This window comes from Fonsecaea multimorphosa (genome assembly GCF_000836435.1).
Source record: "Fonsecaea multimorphosa CBS 102226 unplaced genomic scaffold supercont1.17, whole genome shotgun sequence".
Taxonomy (NCBI): Eukaryota; Fungi; Ascomycota; class Eurotiomycetes; order Chaetothyriales; family Herpotrichiellaceae; genus Fonsecaea; species Fonsecaea multimorphosa.
Genome location: NW_015971651.1, coordinates 388,099 through 408,505, shown reverse-complemented (window position 1 = coordinate 408,505; position 20,407 = coordinate 388,099). Strand labels below are relative to the sequence as shown.

Sequence of the window (20,407 nt, the reverse complement as noted above, 5' to 3'; positions counted from 1 at the left end):
GGATGAGGAGTGTTTATTGCTTGTCCCCTCGTTTGACGGGAAGAAGAGATGAAAGGGCGACTAGTGGAATGGCGATGGGAAGTAGATGACAGTGTGGGCAGAATGAAAGATGTCTTTGGGTCTGTGTTGGTTGGGTAAAAGCTGCAGTTCGTTGGATGATGGAAAATTGCCAACGCGTGAGGCCCAGGCAATTCAGGCAATTGCATGGGCTTCGCAGTTGATGAGGCGCCGCATAAGGCAACCGCAGCGGCAGCGGCGATACAAGATCAAATGTCGCCCGCGCGGCTATCAACCCCGGCCGCTGGCATTGAATTTGTCATCCAGCACCAATTGCAGCGTCCGCTTCAGCCACTTGCTGCCGTCCAGTAATTAAGATACACGCCCATGAGATACCCAGGTACCTAGTATACAACACTCACACTACATTTACTTGTTACATTTCTTTGGAGTAATTCCACAGAGGTGAAAAGGAATCAATTCTCAGGACAATCCCAAGATATATCTCGTTGTCTGAATCATATTCTGGTTTATCTGGTATCATGGGCACTGTAAAAGCCACATAGAATCTTGGTGTATCAACATAAACAGCCAAAGCAAGCCTCCCCTTTTATTTGGTTGTAGGTCAATCGGTACCTACTCCTGTCGTGTGTTCCTTGAGTTTCAGCTCTCGCTCTTCGCTCTCTTTGCGGTACTGTTGATACGCCGCTGCCATCTCCTCCTTGGACTGCATCCCATTCTTCTCCGTAATTAAATCTTTGAGCCATTTATTCTCCATCTCCAGTTGATTCACCTTGGCCTCCAGTTTGGCGTTCTTTTCCTGCACCTCCTTCACCGTTTTCTCCAATGCCTGCTCGCGCTGCTTCTTCTTCACCCGAAATCGCGCGCTGGCGGCTGTGTTCCTCCTCCTCTTATCTTCCTCAGCAGCGAGGCGAGATTTCTCCTCCGAACTCAATGCATTGGCATCAACGGCGTCACCTTTCCTCCGAGTAGCCTGAGGACCAGTAGTCGTTGACGCGCCAGAAGATGTGTGAGAGTCAAGGTTGTTAAAGCCGGGGATGGGTGCAGGTTGAATGGGAGTATTGTAGGTGCCGTAGTAGTGAGAAGAATCGCCCGCAGATGTATCGATGTTGGAGGATTGATAGTTTTGGGTGGGTGACGAGCCAGACAAGAGTTCTTCATACTTCACGTTATTCGGGTTGGTTTTAGAGTCGCTGAGATCAAAGTTGAAAGAGCCATCTTCAGGTAACGGGGGAATGTCAAAATGGGTAAAGTCGGTGTTTGTGAACATAGCCAGGTCCTGGCTGATGTCCAGCTCTTCCGGCGGGAACTGCTCCTGATCGTAGGGCGACGCCAGAGTATTGAGGTTGTTCAGATACTCTGAGAAGTTCGGCCCTGTCCGGCCGCGATACCCCGACATGATCCTCCCAATGCTCCCCTACTATGCTTGTTTACTCCTTCTCAGCGCTGTCTATGATTCTGAAGTTGTGTGGGAGGAGATGATGGATCGGGTGGAAGCTGGCGCTCCAGGTTAGTCGAAGGGCGCACTATGACAAAAGTGAATCGTGTGTGGCGATTTTTGTCAACACAGGACCTCGGGGTGCAGCGAAGCAGCTGTTTTCCCTCGGGCTAAATGTTCGCCTCGTCGTCCTTCAGCGCAGCGACAGACGTCGTCTCTATAGAGAGGTGGTGGAAGAATGGAGGGACAAGTAGTAGGAGTAGTGGGGAGAGAAAATTGCGTTCTCGTGGGAGAGGCAGTAATAGTGCGTGAGGATCGGGTGCAAGAGAGGGGCGCGAAAACTCTCAGTTGGAACGATTACTCGGTGAGGTGCCACAGGTGTGGGAGTCTTTACGCGGGCGGCAGGGCAGTTCGTGGGAGGCGGGCGCCCTGCGTGGGTTTCGTCCGTTGCGTGGTTGGCCTCTTCGGACTCGGTTCGGGAATTGCACTGATGCTCCTGGTGCTCAGGTGGTGCTCCTCCCACTCCTACCCCTCTGGACCAAGGCCTTTTCTTCACCTGCCGGATCTATTCGGTCGATTCGTCGAGATCTCGCTTGTAGTAATAGTATCACTTAATGGCTTCAAACCTCCCAACTCTTTCAGATAGCCAAATCACCAGGTAGTGAAAGTACGTGGTGAGCCAGCAACCTTTGTAGTGCGTAACTGCCGAGGCGCTGGGGCCGACAGATGAATCATTCATGGCTTTGTCTCCATTATTTAGTCCCGTAGCGGTCGGATCGTTGTTGCGGAAAACTTCTCATGATCTCATCTGAAGTTGGTGAACTTTGGCGCCGTGTAAGACGGATCAGCCTGCCGAAAAGGGTCCTTGTATGATTCCAAGATTAGTCGAGCTTGGTTGTCGGGAGTTGCTCACCTTGAAAGGCGCACATCACCGTCGGCTTAACTCATTTTGCCTAATAAGCGCGAGCGTACCCCAAGCTCCCTGCCTGTTCTTCTCGCTCTGACTGCATGCACGTAATTGACTAGTGGTTGGTCAATTAATAATCCAGGCTCAGAGAGGGCTGGACGACAGAGGCCAGGATATTTCTGCTCGTGATTAGGTATTCAAGCTGTGTGAAGAACCTAGTGTGGGGTTTGGGCGTTCCTGCGGCGGGGGTGCGGCATCGCTGAGGAAGCTTGCATATGGCACGGATCTGGAAGTAGTAGTGTTTGACTGCCCAATTCTGTCGCATACACGTCTGAGGCTGATCAAACAGAACAATCGGAATGGAGCGGATAACCAATGCTCGTTGACACTGTCGTGCAAACGTGAGACGCTCTAGATGGCCTGGTGCTCCATTGCAGTGGTGGGTGATGCTCCATGACTCAAACTGATGGTCACATGACTTGCCCATGACTCGTGTATTTACATAAACCTTTCCTCTCGTCCCGATTCATCCATGTCGTAAACAAACCCGTCAACCACGCCATGGCACCGATTCTCGCCAAATCACTCAACCGACTACCCAAAGAAACTATCCTAGAGCTCGCTTTGACATGGCTGGAGGAGAACCACACATGTGCACCTTATCTGCGGAACAACCGTACCGGCTTCGAAGCAGATGAAGAAGACTATCTACACACTCCGGCCGACAGCATCGAAGAACTGCGACAACTGTACGACGATCTCAAGAAGGATGTAGCAAAAGCTGCTAAGCGCGACATTATCGATCGCATTGTCGACGGTGACTGGCGGAGGGGTTTGTCGCTGCATCAACATGCCATGATTGACTTTGCCGCTTTGGAGCAGAACGACAACGCTTTGAGATGGAGTGCACTCAGGGTGGTACCACTGGAAGTGGAAGAGCAGGAGAAGGGACTGCTAGATGACGATGACTCTCACCATCCCAAGAAAAGGCGGAAATTGAGTCATCGTCACGAGGCCGTGGGAGCGCCGTATCCTCAGATTTCTCCGCAAGCATTTCTCTCCGCCTTGAAAGCAGAGATTTCACCCTTGGTCAAAGCGCACTATCATCTCCATCGCATGCCACCGCCTTACCAACTCACGATCCTGCGACTCTACATCACTCCAAACTCGGCATTTGCACCGCGCCGATCCAAAATCCCAACCCGGGCCAAGCATGCCACTGATGCGGGCCGAATCATGTACATTGCTCTTCCCGACAGCTGCCCTTACATCTACATCTCGATATCCGGATCCCCCTCGTCGAGCAGCTCCAACGGTCGGTCAAATGGCCAAAAGGGGATGATGGCCAAAGTGGACATGGCCGCCATGAAGAGAATCGTGCTAGAAGCCATTCCCAAGGCACTCTCACGCCCACAGCGTCGATGGGCACTGGATACGACGAAGCTCGTGGCCAGGTCTCTCAGAACCATGTGCGAGCTGAGAGGCAATCACAAGCCGGGCACGGGCGGTGGCGCGTACAGCGCATTTGCCGACGGCGCAACGGCATCCGAAAAGAGTCCGGTTGATGTACTCCGCGACTACGCAGAGGACAAGGAAAACGACGAGAGACTTCTCCTGATTGAGAAGCGGTTCGGAAATATGTCTGGAGAGCATCATGCACCACTCGATCGTGTGCACGTGAAACTCTGCAATGCCATACCGATTGAGGCCGATGGGAGGGAGAAGTCGTCATCATCGTTCAACCACGCAGCAGAAGAACAAAAGACAGATGGCGCCAACGACATCACCTTGACGTTCTCCGGAAGCGACGTGTTTCTGGGATTGAAGACCCTGGCCGAGTTGGGACCAGAGTATATCGACTTGGATAAATTGCCTTCTTGGATGACTGGCGAATCGGGCGTCAGCAGTTTGACCGTTTAGCGCTTGGCTGGAGATTGGGAGCATGCTTGGATCGTCTGTTCCAGCGGGCCCTGCCTGGACGGAGTTTGAAGATCACGATGCTGACGATGACTGTTTTTTGTACATGCTAGCATTCTGTCCTTTGCATTGGATATTCCCCAGTGATTGGAGGAGCAGAGAATGAATAGCATTTGGACATGGATTAGTATTGACAATGCCAAAATATCCCTCTCAAGTTGACCGCACTGCAACAGCGAGAAATGACATCTTGTGGCGTTCCATTTTGACTGATTTGACCATCCACGGTATTTGTCTGCGCGCTGCATAGATGAGCCTGCTTCGGGCATTGCGAAGACTGAATGATTGCGATTCACTTCCTTTTATCGTTTCCAATCAAGATCATAATTTGGAGACACTCTCCTGCATTCCAACGTCCTTCCTTCTATTTACACTACAATGCCGCAAGGGGCCTCGATGACATCCTAGGCTTGCTTCTCCACAGTATCTACCTGTGCAACCTCCTCCACCGACTTGTCTGATCCCGCGTCTTCTTCCAGGCCTAAAGCCATCTTTGCATCCTGGATTGAAATATCGTGAGGGAGCCGTTTCTCGTTCTTCACCGGATCGCCCGGCGTCGCGAAGATGACGTCCAACTCCTCCAGCGACCGGCCTTTCGTCTCGACGAGGAAGAAATAGATGATCGGGACGAACACGGCGTTGAAGACGGCGTAGTAGATGTATGTTTTCCAGCCGAGGTTTGCGAACGACGTGGGGATGGTCATGACGACCAGGAAGCAGAAGGTCCAGTTGCTGACGGAGCCGAGGGCGGCAGAGGGGGCGCGGGCACGGAGAGGAGCGATTTCGGCGGCGTAGAGGAAGGGACCGCCAACCCAGGCGAGACCTGTTGTGCCATTAGGTTAGTTCAAGAGGGATTTGAAGGGTAGTGCCGGCAGGGAACTCGGCTATTGCTTACCGAAAAAGGTGTTGAAGAGGAACAATAGGCCAGCACCAGCAAGTTGGTTCGATCGGGAGCTGGTTGACAGCAGAATGGGGATAACGATGAAGCAAGCCGCCATGCCGGTCGCAGTCCACATGAAAGCTCTACGACGTCCCAGGCCTTCAATCAGGAGCACAGCGAGGAGAGAGCAGAGTGCGTATTCAGTGCCACCACAAGCAGCAATGAGGTGAGATGTGCCTGGACTCAAGTCGAAACTGGTGGAGAGGATTTGGTTTGCGTAGGTTGAGACCATGTTGATACCGGAGAGTTGCTGAGCGGCGTTAACGAATACCCCCAGCAGCATGCGGCGGAAGGTCTGTGTTTTGCCGTTTTGCAAGAGTTCCTTGTAAGCGAAGGGAGCTTCGGCCTTTTGAGCCTCATGACTGGCCATAATACCGGCGAATTCGGCAACAAAGTCTGGGTGCGCCTCGTCCAAGTCGCGGAGTTTGGAGAGGACTTCTCTGGCTTCGGAGAAACGACCGTGGGAGACGAGCCAACGTGGACTGGAGGTGGGTTAGCAGTGGTTGCGGTAGGATAGAGGTGGTCTTGCCTTTCAGGGAGGAACATGATGAAGAAGAAGACGATCGCAGCTGGAACCAGCTGAAGGGCGACAGGTGCACGCCATTGGACCTGGCCGCTGGTGTAGAAGAACCCAAGACCAACCCACTGGCCGCAGGCGACACCAGATGTCTGCAGACCACCTTCAATCATGACCCATCGACCTCGAGACTTTGGTTTAGCGCATTCAGACTGCCACGCGGGGATGGTAGCAACTTGGAGACCCAAGCCGATGCCAGACATCAAGCGTCCGACGACCATTTGCGCAATATGCCATGCTGATGCCTGTAATATGCCACCGACCAACATGAACAACATGCCCATGAATACGGTCCCTCTCCTCCCCCATTTGTCACCACAGAACATACAGAGGATGGAGCCGAAAAGAGCGCCAAGTTCGAGGGTGGCTATGACAATGCCCTGAATAGTTGCGTTTTTGGTCTGTGGAAAGACGGAGAGGAAAGGCTCTTCTGTGATGAGCCCGCCCATGATGGACATGTCGTAACCAAAGAGCCAGAAGGCGCAGGTTGCAATTGTGGCAATGGCAAACTGCAGACGCAGACCACTCAGACCCATGGTCGAGGTGTAAGGGGTGAATTTCATGTCGGTGAGCCCCATTTCGAAGGCTGTAGGTTGATTCAAGGTGGAGGAGGATGGGAGGAAAGCGACTCCTCAGCCCAGAGGTGTGATGGTTGTCGGTCGACTGTGAAAAGACAGTTGATGAGGAAGATGAATGTTCTCATGCTGGAGGTGTCCATGATTTATGTAGACGCATTTGCTGTCTCTAAACCCACGAGGAGAGGACTCCATACAGGCTGTGGAGCTTTGGGGAGCCTTGGGGACCCCGTGGTGTTTGTGTCCAGATTGTCGGTAGGCTCCACATGTTACTCAGGAAGGAATTGCTTTGCGGCCGCCACGTTCTGGAATGTGGGGAGCGTCGATATAGGGAGGATGAGGTCAACAGGCTAGACGTGGACGTTTTGGACAGTGCGTGGGAAGCTGTTCCAGTAAAAGAATACCTAGGTACCTGGCAAGCTGGGTAGAAGCTTGCTGTTGATGCAAATCAGATCCGTCGAGTAGAAACAGCTTCCACCTGCACGGCAAGAACTTCCGGCAATAGAGTTTAGCAACAATTGAACATATTCTGCCTTTTAAGCAAAACGAGGACAAAATATTACAACAATGAACTTGACCTTCTCCGGGGAAGATGGTCGCCTCCCCGCAAAGCCGACGAATCTCCGCGCATGGGGCCAGAAGATGCGCTACAAGATGCAACCCAATCGACAGTTTATCGAAAGCTTGTTGTCGGAGTCTCCTTCCTTCCTGGACAATTGCTCGTTTCGTGCTACAAACAGTGGCAACCTCAGTTCTAATAGGCGGCGAGATTGCGGAGCCTCAGTCTTGCACATACACAATATCGGAAGCATGCCCAGAGCCCTCGCCGTGCAAGGTAACCCTCCGGGTCGGTTGTTCGGCGTAGATTCGCATATAAGGTGAGAGAGAACACTCTAGAGCAAGACCTTTGCGTTGTCCAAATCTTTGCCCTGCCTCTGTACCTTTCCTCAATTCGCCCAATCACCATGGCCATCTCAGAATGGACAGGCAAGCCATTGAGCCTGAAGGTCATCGGCACCAATGCCGGGACCTCCATGGACGGACTTGACATTGTACATATGCACTTCACACAAGACAGTCCCACCAGTCCCCTAAAAGTCCAGCTGCTCCATGCGGGAGAGGTGGCCTTCGACGGTGACCTCAAGAAGCGAGTGATGAGACTGATCAAGGAGAATAAAACAACCCCCGAAGAGATTTCGATTGTGAACATCCAATTGGGAGAGTTCGCCGCCAACGCCATCATTCAATTTGCCCAGGAACAAGGTTTCAGTTTGGAGAATGATGTGGACATCATCGCTGGTCAGGGTCAGACGATATGGCATCTGCCTCTCCCCGAAATGTTCGAGGGGAACCCACAACGAGCTCACCTCGATATGGCGGAAATCTCCATCATCGCTGCAAAGACTGGTATCACCAGTCTTTCAAACTTCCGTGTCAGTGACATGGCGCTTGGAAGACAAGGTTGCCCCCTTTTTGTGGCTTGGGATGGACTATCGGCAACACACCCAACCAAGAACCGAGCTGTCCAAAATATTGGTGGCATCGCCAACATCACCATGCTACCAAAGGGCGACATTCAACAAGGCTACGATTTCGACACGGGCCCGGGAAACGTTTTCATCGATGCCGCTGTTCGCTACTTCACAAACGGGAAGCAGCAATACGACAAGGATGGCAAGATGGGCGCTGCCGGTAAAGTGGATCAATCGATTGTTGATGAGGTGTTGGCCGGTCCTTATTTCGTGCATGACATCCCCAAGACAACGGGTCGGGAGACTTTCGGCGACACAATGGGCGAAGACATCTGCGAGCGAATGCTCGCAAAGGGGGCTAGCCCAGAAGACTGTGTGGCCACAATTACTCGAATTACTGCGAAGGCCCTAGCTGATGCCTACGAGAGATGGGGCCCGAAAGGAGGTATTGACGAGATCTATCTTGGTGGTGGAGGATCTTACAACCCGAACATTATTAACTATCTGCGAGAGCGGATGCCCAACACCAAGATCGCCTTCCTCGATGAGATAGGGGTTCCGACAGGGTCGCGCGAGGCAATGAGCTTCGGCCTTAAAGGTCTCGAGTGCATTCTAGGCCGATCCTTGGTGGTGCCCCAGAGAGTCGAATCTTCCCGAGCTGGCATCATCGGTCATATCCAGCCTGGCTCAGGGCTAGCATATCATCGGTTGATGAAGCATGTACAAGATTTCTGGGGTAACTATCCATTAGAGAAGAGGATGGATCCTGTGCTGGAGATGGAAATAGTGCGACCGACCGCAAATGGAACAAATGGAGTCAATGGCCATCATTAGATAGCAGTGTAGCTTGGAGTTCCGGTGCCATATCCGACCGACCTGTAGCAATTCTTGGAGCAGTCATAAATCAATAACGGAGAGCAACTCTAACAGTTTCTCTGTGTCAAGTCGCGAGTACGGGCATGAGGGTGCGGAAAGTAATTACTAGGTACATGGATGCTGCCAAGTCGGCTTCCATTCTCCGTGCTCAACCCCCTCCATCCTTTTCCACTCTGTCGAAATTCCGTCGCAAAATCTTCCTCTCACCTGAGGATACCCAGATCTTCATGAGTCGCTCTAGGAGGGGAACGGCATCAAGAACAAAACTCTCCTGTGCCAACTGCCGGCGACGACACTTCAAATGCGGCGGAGAACAGCCATGTCAGCGTTGCTGGCAAGATGACCTGCAATGTGAATACCCAACGAAACCTTTCAGCCTCAAAGAATGGTCGCCACAAGAGGCAGGCCTTCCTCCATTACCAGCACTCCAGGAAAATCCGAGCAATGTTGGAACTGGCATCTTCGTCTCCGAGAATCGCCGGATTGAATCACGTTACGAAGTCTTGAATCCGGAAACAAAATCGCCTTCATCTGTGAGCGCAGAAGAAAGCCAGCTGTCCCGTGGTGGTGGTGTACGAAATGAAGCGACAATCCAGCACCCATCTGATGCGGCTGCCAGTCCTGTCCCGTTGTGTCCTCCCATCACAGAGCCAACCGAGGCGTTCTTCATGGAGCGATATTGCAACATTCTCGGCCCCTGGTTCGACATGTTTGACACTACCAGACACTGGTCACACGCAGTGCCGCATCTGTCGTTATCCAACCGATCCTTGTTCCGATCCATAGTTGCAAGCTGTGCAAAGCAATATTCCTTGGTATCAGGAGAGAGCTCAATCTACGCCCTGGACCAGTATAACCGCGGCCTGAAAGAATTGACGCGAGCCTTGGGCGATGCAGAGTCGACCGGGCTTCCTGCGGTCTTTGCGTCCTGTTTGCTCACAGGCTATTGCGAAATGATTGATGCCCAAAGTCTTGACTGGCATACGCACTTGAGAGGCACATTCTCTCTGTGCTCAAGTCAGGGCTGGCATGGACGATCCGGAGGCGTTGCTCAGTCTTGCTTCTGGGTGTATTGTCGCATGGATCTGCTGGCATCCATAGCCAGAGCTCGACATACTCTGCTTGACCCGTCACGCTGGCTTCCACATGGAGCTTCGTTGGCCCCGTCCCATCCTGCTCACGACTGGGAGCTCGATTCATGGTGCAATCAAGTGGTGGTGCTCCTTGCCCAAACCCATAATTTACTCTGTGACGTCCGACAGCCTTTGCGTACCTCGACAGAGCAATCAGAGCTTGAAGAAAGATGGAACAGGATCTCCACATCTCTGGATATACATGAGAGCAGTCGTCCGGTCGCTTTTCGTCCAATCATTGACTTGCCCCCAAAAGACCCGCAGGTACCGTTCAGCCAGATCATATATGTGTCAGCTGCAGCATGTGCAGCAACGCAAATGATGGATCTAGCTTGTCTGTTCCTCATCCTCGCCTTCCCGGACAGGACACCTGCTGAAAGAGCTGTCCGGCTCATGTCCGAATCCGTATGCAGAGAAGCTATCCATCTGAGTCGCAAGATTGTGTCGAATAGCATCACGAACCGGCATCCTATCGCTTGGGCTAACGCTGTTCAGTTGTTGTCCAGCGCCGGGGCGATACTCGTCGGTCGAGCTGAAAGGGCAGCACTCCTACAGGTGTTGAACGACATCAAGCGTGAAACTGGCTGGAGTACGCTCGGCAACTGCCAAAATTTGCACGCATGGTGGGAATCTTTTTGGCCAGACGGCGAGGATCATCTCGATACTGCAGATGACGATGAGACGATACGGCGTGTCAGCAGATGCTTGATCAGGCTTTCCACCTAGCCAACCGAAAGTCCTGGTAGGACAACTTGCACTACGATTTTTCACATGCTGCGAATTCTAATCTCTGGAGAGCTACCAATTCTTTTGAGATACGCACGCTATCATCATTCTTCGTGGTTGAGCATATCCGAGGAAGCCTCTTCAGATCTGATCAGCTTTTCATCATAATCATGACCGTGTATTAGTCCCCTCAACTCATCCCCGATCCCTCATCGTTGTCTTTCATCAAATCTCTCAATTTATCCCTAATGTGCACCGTGGCCGCATCCTTCTCGCCGCGGAGCATGCACGACGCGTCCAGCGCCTGTCTGAGCCAGTAGACGGCGTCGGCGCGGTCGCCGAGACACACGCTGAGCTCGGCCATGTCCTCCATGGCATAGGCGGCGCGTTCGTCCGGGAAATGCACGCCCTGGATGGTCTGGTAATTCTTGATGACGGACGAGCACAGCGCCCGCGCTACCGCGTGACGGCCCAGGTCCATGTGCACGTGGACCAGCTCGGTGAGGGCAGCACACAGGTCCGTCATGACCACGGCCGTGGGACGGCGGTGGTAGATATCCATGTCCATGCCGGCGGAGCGCGCCGTCAGGGCCTGCTCGGTGGCTTCGACCAGAGTTTCGGCCTGGTGCTTGGCGGCGTCGAGCCGCTTGGCGCGCCGCAGCAGGCTGATCAGCGAGCGGTGCACGGCGAAGGTGGCCTTGTGGTCGCTTCCCAAAGTCTGCGTGAAGAGGGCCAGCGTGAGGTTCGAGGCGGCCTCGGAGGCCTCGCCGAGCTCGTTATCCCGCGCCATCTCGCGGCAGATGACCGCCAGGGGATGCTGCCGGGAATTCAGCTTGATCGCCGCCATGCGCGCCAGGTACCGCAGCAGTGTTCTCCGCATCTGCGGATAGACCCGCGTGTTGATCGGCGAGAGCACCGTGAAGACGCTGTTCAGGAAAAGGACCGGTGGCTGCTGCTGAGCGAAGATGTCCCCCACCAACACGCACGCGTCGTTCAGCAACGGCCACGCCAGGGTCGGGGATTGCTTCTTGAGAAAGTAGATCCCAGACTTGACGTTGGACCAGAAGAGCGTGGTGGTGTCCACGACGTGGTGGCTGTTGTCGGCTGGACCTGCGACGGCGGAACCCACGACATCAAGGTAGTATGATCGTGTTTGATGCAGAATGAGGTCCACGTTGAGGCTGTCCCTGGGTGGGAACACGGGTGGTCTGAGGGCTGGCAAATCGAGTTGCAGCTCGTCACGCTCGATCATTTCAAACGGCTCTCCATCACCATCATCTTCCACTTCCGCTTCCGACGACGAAGGCGTAAGGGCGCTGGAAGTGGTGTTCCCCGATTCCACAGGCGTGGCACTCGATGCGTCGGGGGTCCGCGAATGCACGCGCACCATGGTGTCGTCTCGGGCGTGATCTGACGCAGAGGAAGAAGCAGAAGAATCGACTGCACTCTCGTCGTCGTCGCTGCTGCGAGTAGTAGTACTAGTCTGCACCCTCTGGCTCCGGCTCTGCCGCGCACCAGCCTTGCCACTCCCACGCTTGGGATCCCTAATATGTCGCAGCACGCGGTGCAGCTTGACCGGGCGGCCCTTGAAAGTGATATCCGCGACAGGCCGGTTCTGGAGGTGTGCCTGGGTAATGCGCGCCGCCAGCAGTTCCTTCTCCGCGGCGCGGTAGTTCTTGCGGATGTTCCACTGGTTGAGGCGTGTGTTGTACATGCGCTTACTAGCCAGGAGGGGCGGGGATTTGTGTCAGCTCCATCTGAGAATGGTATATATATACACAAACGCGCATCATGGACAATATGTGGTGGTATAAGAATAATATCATCCCAACCCTCAAGTGGTGATAAAAGAAAAGACTCACGTAGCCTTAAAGAGATACTCGGTCTCCATAACCCGCTGGACCTCCTTGAGCGGCAGTTCGCAATCGCGGTACAAATGCGTGATGATCCCGCGGCGCGCATTCCACTCCTGCGCCGTCCGCGGCACGGTTGCCCGTCGGGCCTGAGGCTGAGGCTGAAGCTGAGGATGCATCGGCGATGGCTCCATCTGTGTATTACGGCTTGCGGAATCAGAGACGGCGGGGAACGCGAACGCGGACGTGAATGGCCTTGAATCTGCCATTGCCATTGCTGTAGCCATGGGTTCAAAGGCCCCGGTTCAAGACTGTACAAAGCAAGGCTGAATAAAGGCTGGACTCGGACGCTGAAGCGAGTGACCCCAGCAGAAACACCCCTCCTACCCAACCTAGGTACCTAGGTTAGGTACCTAGGGAGCGCGCGATTCTGTTTCGGTCGGTATGGATATACCTAGAGTAGGATCCTACGGATTGTTGGGAGTATCAATGGAACAGTTCTTCTTCGATCTGGCGGTTTCACATCTGCAGACAGGGCGAGGCGGATTCAGGAAGTCGAGAACAAGAAACGAGATTCAGCCTGAGCGAGCGGGTTCTTATGATACTGGTAGCGTGTCCCATTCCCCGGCTGACTCGCGTGGGGTTAGATACCTAAGTAGGTAGGGTAGGGTAGGGTAGGGTAGGCAAGATGGTGTCTTGGGATTCATAAAGTACCTAAGAGACGCAGCTTGAATGGAACCGTCATCAGGCTTTGACTGTGGTGATGGTGGCGGTAGTGGTGGTTGTACCACTTGTGAGGCTGTGGCTGAGCGACACGTTAGCGCTACAAAAATCCCCGTGCATTAGCACACAACATCGCACACCAATCAACGAGGCAATTGGCTTGCCTCGACCTTTCAGTAATGCAGGCTATGTCATTTGTACTGCCAACACACGGCCTGCCCACATGATTCTCCCAGTCATGCATCTTGCATCTGCAGCCGAGACCTTACAAGGCTTGTGCAAAAGTACCGCCCAGCCCAGCTCTCCTACGACATACTGCGTAGTCATCAATTAGACTCCAGATCGCTCGAGTTCTTTCTGTCTTTTCGTTCCATAAGTGTACAAAATATTACATACAGCTGTGTCTCTCTGCATTTCTCATCTGGCATGTGTAAAGATTGTACCTGAATTCGTCATCTCCTCTCCCGTATCGACATCGTTCTGCGTTCTGTAATTGACAACCCGACTCTTCCCATCCATACTCATCATAATATCTGCTCTCGTGTCGTGCGAGCGAAGCACTCGGTGATTATGTCTCGACAGTGCTATTGCCGGTGTTGTCCTATCTGGACGACCAGCTCGAGGACCGAAGAGGTTCGCTCTGGTCTCCTCCAAGAGTGTTTGACACGCCGGCAAGCTGGTCACTATGTAGATCATGGTGTTCCAAAATCCTTGCAGAGGAAGTACCAAGCCAGAAGCAAAGTCCAATCCAAAGATAGGCGTATACGGTGGCACCAGTGTATACACTCGGTTGATGGTAGAGGGAACCCTGGAGGTCACTGTCAGCTCTTGTGGTCGGTGCAGGAACAATAGTGCATACCATGTGCAGAGGAGAGCGACGAAGAACAACATGGCCGTTTTGCAGTAACTCAGAGTTGCTTTGTTCGCGTCCAATGTCCTGATCGGTGGTCTGTCTACCACCACATTGGTGTTCGGTTGGGCAAATGCCGTTTCGTGGATGGAGGGAAACCGTCCGTGGTTTACACTTGTGGGCGAGGCATCCTCATGATAGGTGCTCCGGGGTGAGCTTAGATGCGGCTGCTGCTTCGGTTCAGGTGCGTGTGGAACTTGACTGCTGATGGTAACCTCATACGTCTTTGGAGACGCGGGAGAGGTGGGCATTGAATTCATCGCATAGCCATTAGACAGGTTATTGGCCTTGTCATCGCTCTGGTTCAGAGAAAGGAGTTGCTTGCGCCATCGAAAGACCACCACGCCGACCTTGACGTATATAAACATTGTCAACAGAATGATCAGCCACACTGGTCCATAAAAGGACGCAATGCGGAGCGCGTTCCAGTCCGTCGAAACCCAGCACCAGAGCTGCCAAAAGTTAGCAGAGGCAACAACAGCGGCAAGAGTACACATACGACCGCGTCTCCATACACTTTCCCCCTGTCGCCAGAACTGACAAACAGAAACACAAACGCCGGAATGAAAGGAATGCCATAGCACGCTCCCAAGTATCTCCACTCGAGACTTCGAAGTTGCGATGCGTCATACTGTCGAAAGAAGGAGAGGTAGACATTGCACGCCATAGCGAATGTCCATAGCGCATCAGCAGGCATGAACCTATGCAGCAATGAGTAAGAGCACCGAAATGAGCCAGCAGCCATCTCACCAATGAATCAAAAAGCCCTGGAACTGACACAACGGGGATGTCAACCCCAACTTGATGCCGGATCTCGCTATCAGAGTCGCCACGTTGGCGAACAGATTCCCCCACGCAGCGAAGAACACAAGTCGGTTGATCGGTTTTCGAAACTTGCTATCCGAAACAAACGTAGCGATGATGAATGCCGCACCGAGAACAGAAAACACCGAGGCCACTCTCTCTGTCGCAACCAAGGCATGGTCTTGTGAGGCTGTGATGGCCATTTTGACAGCGGTATAATGTCTGCAGCCAGACGAGCATGCCGAACAAGCCCAAGAGCGACGATGTTTAGGAGTCTGGGGTTGCGGGGGTGATGGCCTGCTTTTGTCCTTACCAGACTTGATATGCCAACGTAAAATTATCGTCTCTGTTCAAGTGACCACTTGTTTCTTTGTTCCCTCTTTGCCACGGAAGCATGGCCAAGGGGGTTGCCACTGCACCCGTCTCCACCCAGCACTGGGGTCAAAAATTTTCGAGAAACAACAGACCCTCTTTTCCAGGGCCAGTCGTTCGATTCGTTGACAAGGGAGAGGAGACAATGACTGTGCCGGGGTCAATCTGGGGCAGCAGACGGTCGTCGACATTGAAATGGCTAGAATGGATCGGGGATGCACCTTCCGTATGTACAGTGGTGGAGCGAGCAGGACCTCCACTCCCCCCACAGTCATGGAGCAGGAACAGAAGCTACCATGGACCCATGGTGCTAGTCCTGCGATCGTCGAATGTAATTGCTCAACGTTGCAGACAAGGCGTGATGGACCATGGTACGTGCCGGGGATCGGAGCGACTTTTGGGGGTAGTGGTAGCAATGGAGTGGATGTATCAACGGACCAAATCCCCGAGGTAGCACGGAAACCCTGGTACCTACACCTCGAAATGCCGTGCTCAGAACCTTTGGTAAGATAATGTTGGGATCGTCCAGTAGGAATATTGCGGAGTCAGACATTGGTTCTCATCGTACTGTCTGATCCATGCAGCGTTGCTGACCTCTGGCGGAGGTCGGTTGTGACATCTGTTGGCAAGAGTGGGATGGGCCATTTCCCAGCCAAATGGTAGCGTACTTACGAGTAGCCTCCCGAAAGCCGAGAGCGGGCGTAGGAGATGAAGAGAAATGCCTTCGTTTCGACTCCGCCCTTCGCACGGTCCGCACTGCAATGGGAAAGGTGTGTATGGGAAATGGGCGGAGTTCGAAAATGGCTTAGCGAAGACCATGTTCGGCGAGTCTTACGAAGGCGAGACTCGAAGCGATTATCTCTGCGTGAAGACGAAGCCAGGGTGGAACACCCTTTCCCCAGACTGTGGGAGAGTTCCTGAACGGTCGGAGGAAAGGAAGCTACTGCAGGGACAAAATGCCTGGACGAGGCTTGGTCCAACCCTGTAACCGAACTCACAACATTCGAGTCGCGTGATAGACACCGGCCATATGGGAGGAAGCTCCTCGTAATGCGCTGAACCAAGACTCATGAGATAATGCGCCGTTGCGTTCTGTCTTTTTCAAGGAATCGCAGTGGATGGCTGAACGAGGAACGGGCTGCTCCATCGGTTTAGGGGTAACTTAGGGCGTCAGTATCCACGCAGGACTTCCTGGTGGGTGGGATATGTATGCTTCAGGCATCCCAGAATCTGACAGTAGGATGGTGGGAATCATGGGTTCACAGGTGACGTTTGTCGTTGATCCTGACGATCTTTCCCCAGAGGCAATTGCCCTACTGTAGCAGGAAGGGCGGTTCCGATCCCCATAGCTCGTTCAATAGAGGCCAAGAGCACAATGGCGACTTGTTGTAGTGGTAGTGGTAGTACTGGATGTCCACAAACATGGATGAAATTTTTTAACAGAGATGAGAGGACTCGCATTGCGAAGCACAGGGCAATCTCATAAGGAGATGTAGCCCCGCGGCTGCCATCACAAGCCACTCGCACCTTTCAGTCTCCGCCTTGATTGCTTTGGACCTGGCTAGGCCTTGCTGCAAGGTACCGCAAATCATCCACCGCCCTGTAGCGCTGGACGTCCGGCTTACGAGTACGTAGATCGCAACAAGACGCGGTGATCCACACAGCAAAAAGTACTCGGTGCTTACCTACCTACCTACTCCAGATAGGTAGATTCCTGGTAGCCCGTTAGGTAGCATCGCGCTGGGTACTGCCACTGGGTCTCGTTCTCGCCATTTTACCAGGATCCAGGCTCTGAACTGAAACGCCTTGCTCCTCTTTTCCTCCCCTTTTCCGTTCCTGGTCATCTCAAAGTATCTAACATGACGAATATGGCCCGGACAATACCCATTGAGGACGACAACTGCCTCCCAAGGATGATAGTGCTAGCCTTGTCAAGTGGTGGAATATGAGATCTGCACTGATCAGCAACAAACGTACCTCCCTAGGCAGGTGCTTAGGGGATATAGTGAAGATCGCTGAACGAGATCCAATCAGCAGTCAATGGGATATTTGAGGAAAGGAAACCGGTGACTAAGAGAGGGAGTATCGCAGTCTGCACAAGCAATGTCTTTCCCTAACCCAGGAGAAGTAAATGCTGACTGTGTACTCGGTAAACCACCCCGAATCCCACCATTGAACAAACCCCACTGAGAGCGCCGTCGCTCAATTCCTGCGCAGTGACACCAAAATCATGTCAGGGCAAGGTCATCTATGTAGTTGCCCGCTTGCGAAGACGAATGATCCCAACGACCAGATGGATATCATGACGACCCTTTTTATCTTTTCCCTGCATCATGTTTCGTGTTATATCTGGGCATCTTCTCATAAGCGTTGGGACTAGGCTTTCTCCTCCCTTTGCCCTTCCCATGATCATGATCGTGGTCATGAGGATGGCCGTGGCCGTGTCTGTGATGGTCATGGTGTTTTCTCCCTCTGCGATTCCCGCTCATCCTCGCACCGCCGTCGTCGGGACTGTCACTGCCGCCCGCGTCACTGTCACTGTCGCTTGACGAGTCGCTCGAGCTATCGTCCTCGCTGGAACTCTCGCCAAACTCCCGAGGTTTGTGGTATATACAGCACACTTTGCTTGATTTTCTGCCCAGGCCTTCGTTATCCACCACGTCTTCTGCCCACGTGATCTGTCTCCGGCCGCGCCCTTGGCTCGTGTTTGCGTTTGTGGCGGATCTAGCAGCGGCGTCATGTGCACCGCGGAGACGTAGGATGAGGGGTTCTGGTGAAGCGGATCGTGATGAGGCCGAATCGACTGGCGTGACGGTCTGGGTTGCTGAGCCTGAAGTGGCGCGGCGCGAGGGCGAGGCGGCGTGCAAGGCTGGTGCTAGATGTCGTGCACCAGTCGGTCTGGAGGGATTGCGGGACGGATTCATGGTGGGCGGTTGAATTGATGGGGCGGTCGATGAGGACATGGTCGACCAGAGGAAAAGGCAAGTATCTTCGTGTTCGTCTTTTCTTTGTCTCTCGAGAAGTGGGTTTCGTTTGCAGGTAGGTAGGGCCGTGACTCGAGACTTTGAATGTCCGAGTCCAAAGACCACAGAGCCGTTTAGTAATGTAGTTGGTAGGTGTGAAGTGGCGCACGCACAAACAGAAGGCTGCCGGCGGGCGCTGGTGTTGGCACAATGAAGGAATGCGAATGTAGGCAATGAAATGTGAACAGCCCGCAAGGAGAGTCAGGTTGTTCTTTATCAGCGACGTGAGGCTTTTTGTTTTAAAGGTACAGGATGAATGTTTTGGTAGAAGCGCAGATTGCAGATTGCAGATTGCGGACCATGGACTGTGTCAACTGCGGAGCGCGGACTGCGGAGGATGCCACAAGATGGTGCCAGAACAAAACAAAATAGTAATTTCAACGTGCATATCATCATGAGTTTAATTAACCATCGCACACGAGACCCTCGAAAAACATCAAGTGACGTCCTTCAAGGTTGTTTTCGTTCCCCGCTTTTCTTCCACGCACCGAGCCAGCTGCAGTCATCTCCTCGTCTCCTCGTCTCCTCGTCTCCTCGTCTCCTCATCTCCCGCTTCTCGCCTCGTTTCGTCCCTAATTCTTACGCACTCGGCGCACTGCTGACCGCCCGCCTGTACACCAGTATGCAGACCTGATGCAACTGTATGCAAACCCCATGCAGCTGGAGGGCCCAACTGTATGTCCGACATCGAGTTCTGTCTGCCAGCGCCTATCATCAATGCCATGGTCCATAAGACGTCTGACCGCATGGTCTTGAACCCGGCAGCCTGCGTCTAACGTCGTCCGCCCTCCTGCAGAAATGACTTCACGTGTCTCAGAATGAGGATTCGTGTGCTGCCTCATATGATCCCATGATCCTAGAGGAGCTGCAGAAGAGCCTGGATCTGAGTAAACCTGCCGTGTTCGGTACTGTGAAGACTTTATGAATGGACTGTCCTTCTCCTACTATTCTATTCTGTTGATACAACAGCCTGTCTGGCATCGTTGCAATACGCTGTTCGTATTCAAGTGCTCTTCTCAGCTCACACCTGATCTTCTAGCAGCTCATGCTCTGGATCTCACCATCTCAGCTCTTCATCCTTGGCGTCGAGGAACACTCGACTCAGTCGACGCGCTGATGTGGATCCCTCCATCCAACAACTGGTTGGTGTCCACGCCAGGGAGAGAATAGCACTGTCTGGGGAGCCCGGCTGGAGGAGATCAAAGCATACCGGTAGAGTGAGGGTCACAAGGATCAGGCGAAAACAATATCTCCGATAATGATGGAACTCGTCCAAGCCGGTACCGATCTGAGTTTTGCGCAGAGCCTGCTAGGTATGGCTTTGACGGGTTGGATCCAGCAGCGTTTCTTGGAGCCTCCGTCATCCGACAGGATGTACTTGTCGACTCTGGGCATGGACAACAGCTATTCGCAGCTCACGAAGCACCTGCTCGCCACTATCTGCGGCAGGATCGAGAGGACGGAGGAGAAGAAGCGAAAGGGGTAGTAGGTCTCTGTTCTCTGTCTCTCTGTGAGAGGAGGGCAGTTTTAGAGAGTAAGTAAAGGAGAGACCGGGCCCCCTCTTTCAGCGGTAATAGAAGGGATGATAAAGGCAAGGAGAATCCGATCATTGTATATATATAGAGATGCTAGAAATGACGGACCGCATTCCGACTGTGATGATCAGATCTAGGTCTTTCCTGGGTTTGTGATGGGAAGGAGGACGTAGATAGATGGCCGGACGAACAGGAGACCAAAGGGTGCCATTCCACTCAAGGTCGACCGACATGAAGAGAGTGAGACAAGTTGATGATAAGGGAATTAGTTCTACTCTGTACTTATTATTTTCACATTCCTTGTTGTATCCAATGTGAACATATATCGGATTTCTTCCCTCGAATGCCACTATTGCTGGTGCTATCTCATACATATTTATCTACAGAGTAATTAGAGACCACAGCCCACAAACCACAGGAATCGCAGGGCGGCCGAACTCCGCGCAGAGTGTTGTAGTAGCACAAAGGACCGAGTTCCGACCAAGTGGTTTTTCGTTCTCCAACTCTTGCTCCAAACCCTCTGACTCCGACTTCGGTCTCGCTGGAGG

At 53.1% G+C, this 20,407-nt stretch overlaps 8 protein-coding genes across 8 annotated transcripts; 3 read left to right on the top strand and 5 right to left on the bottom strand.

The window, feature by feature from the left end:
* Positions 1-622: 622 nt before the first annotated feature.
* Z520_08048 (uncharacterized protein) lies at positions 623-1,417 on the bottom strand (the record flags this gene model as incomplete). The annotated part of the gene is made up of 1 exon (XM_016778545.1): positions 623-1,417. One exon carries the CDS (start codon positions 1,415-1,417, stop codon positions 623-625), a length of 795 nt encoding a protein of 264 aa, XP_016630393.1.
* A 1,507-nt stretch (positions 1,418-2,924) lies between these two features.
* On the top strand, positions 2,925-4,283 carry Z520_08047 (uncharacterized protein; the record flags this gene model as incomplete). The annotated part of the gene is made up of 1 exon (XM_016778544.1): positions 2,925-4,283. The coding sequence occupies one exon, from the start codon at positions 2,925-2,927 to the stop codon at positions 4,281-4,283; it is 1,359 nt and encodes a 452-aa protein (XP_016630392.1).
* Positions 4,284-4,744: 461 nt separating this feature from the next.
* On the bottom strand, positions 4,745-6,435 carry Z520_08046 (uncharacterized protein; the record flags this gene model as incomplete). The annotated part of the gene is made up of 3 exons (XM_016778543.1): positions 4,745-5,163; positions 5,236-5,762; positions 5,825-6,435. 3 exons carry the CDS (start codon positions 6,433-6,435, stop codon positions 4,745-4,747), a joined length of 1,557 nt encoding a protein of 518 aa, XP_016630391.1.
* Positions 6,436-7,397: 962 nt separating this feature from the next.
* Z520_08045 (uncharacterized protein) lies at positions 7,398-8,738 on the top strand (the record flags this gene model as incomplete). The annotated part of the gene is made up of 1 exon (XM_016778542.1): positions 7,398-8,738. One exon carries the CDS (start codon positions 7,398-7,400, stop codon positions 8,736-8,738), a length of 1,341 nt encoding a protein of 446 aa, XP_016630390.1.
* A 155-nt stretch (positions 8,739-8,893) lies between these two features.
* On the top strand, positions 8,894-10,639 carry Z520_08044 (uncharacterized protein; the record flags this gene model as incomplete). The annotated part of the gene is made up of 1 exon (XM_016778541.1): positions 8,894-10,639. One exon carries the CDS (start codon positions 8,894-8,896, stop codon positions 10,637-10,639), a length of 1,746 nt encoding a protein of 581 aa, XP_016630389.1.
* Positions 10,640-10,829: 190 nt separating this feature from the next.
* Positions 10,830-12,767, bottom strand: Z520_08043 (uncharacterized protein; the record flags this gene model as incomplete). Its single annotated transcript, XM_016778540.1, has 2 exons — positions 10,830-12,360; positions 12,502-12,767. The coding sequence occupies 2 exons, from the start codon at positions 12,765-12,767 to the stop codon at positions 10,830-10,832; spliced, it is 1,797 nt and encodes a 598-aa protein (XP_016630388.1).
* Positions 12,768-13,632: 865 nt separating this feature from the next.
* On the bottom strand, positions 13,633-15,132 carry Z520_08042 (uncharacterized protein; the record flags this gene model as incomplete). Its single annotated transcript, XM_016778539.1, has 4 exons — positions 13,633-14,023; positions 14,075-14,577; positions 14,625-14,826; positions 14,876-15,132. 4 exons carry the CDS (start codon positions 15,130-15,132, stop codon positions 13,633-13,635), a joined length of 1,353 nt encoding a protein of 450 aa, XP_016630387.1.
* A 2,484-nt stretch (positions 15,133-17,616) lies between these two features.
* On the bottom strand, positions 17,617-18,264 carry Z520_08041 (uncharacterized protein; the record flags this gene model as incomplete). The annotated part of the gene is made up of 1 exon (XM_016778538.1): positions 17,617-18,264. One exon carries the CDS (start codon positions 18,262-18,264, stop codon positions 17,617-17,619), a length of 648 nt encoding a protein of 215 aa, XP_016630386.1.
* Between the last annotated feature and the right edge of the window lie 2,143 nt (positions 18,265-20,407).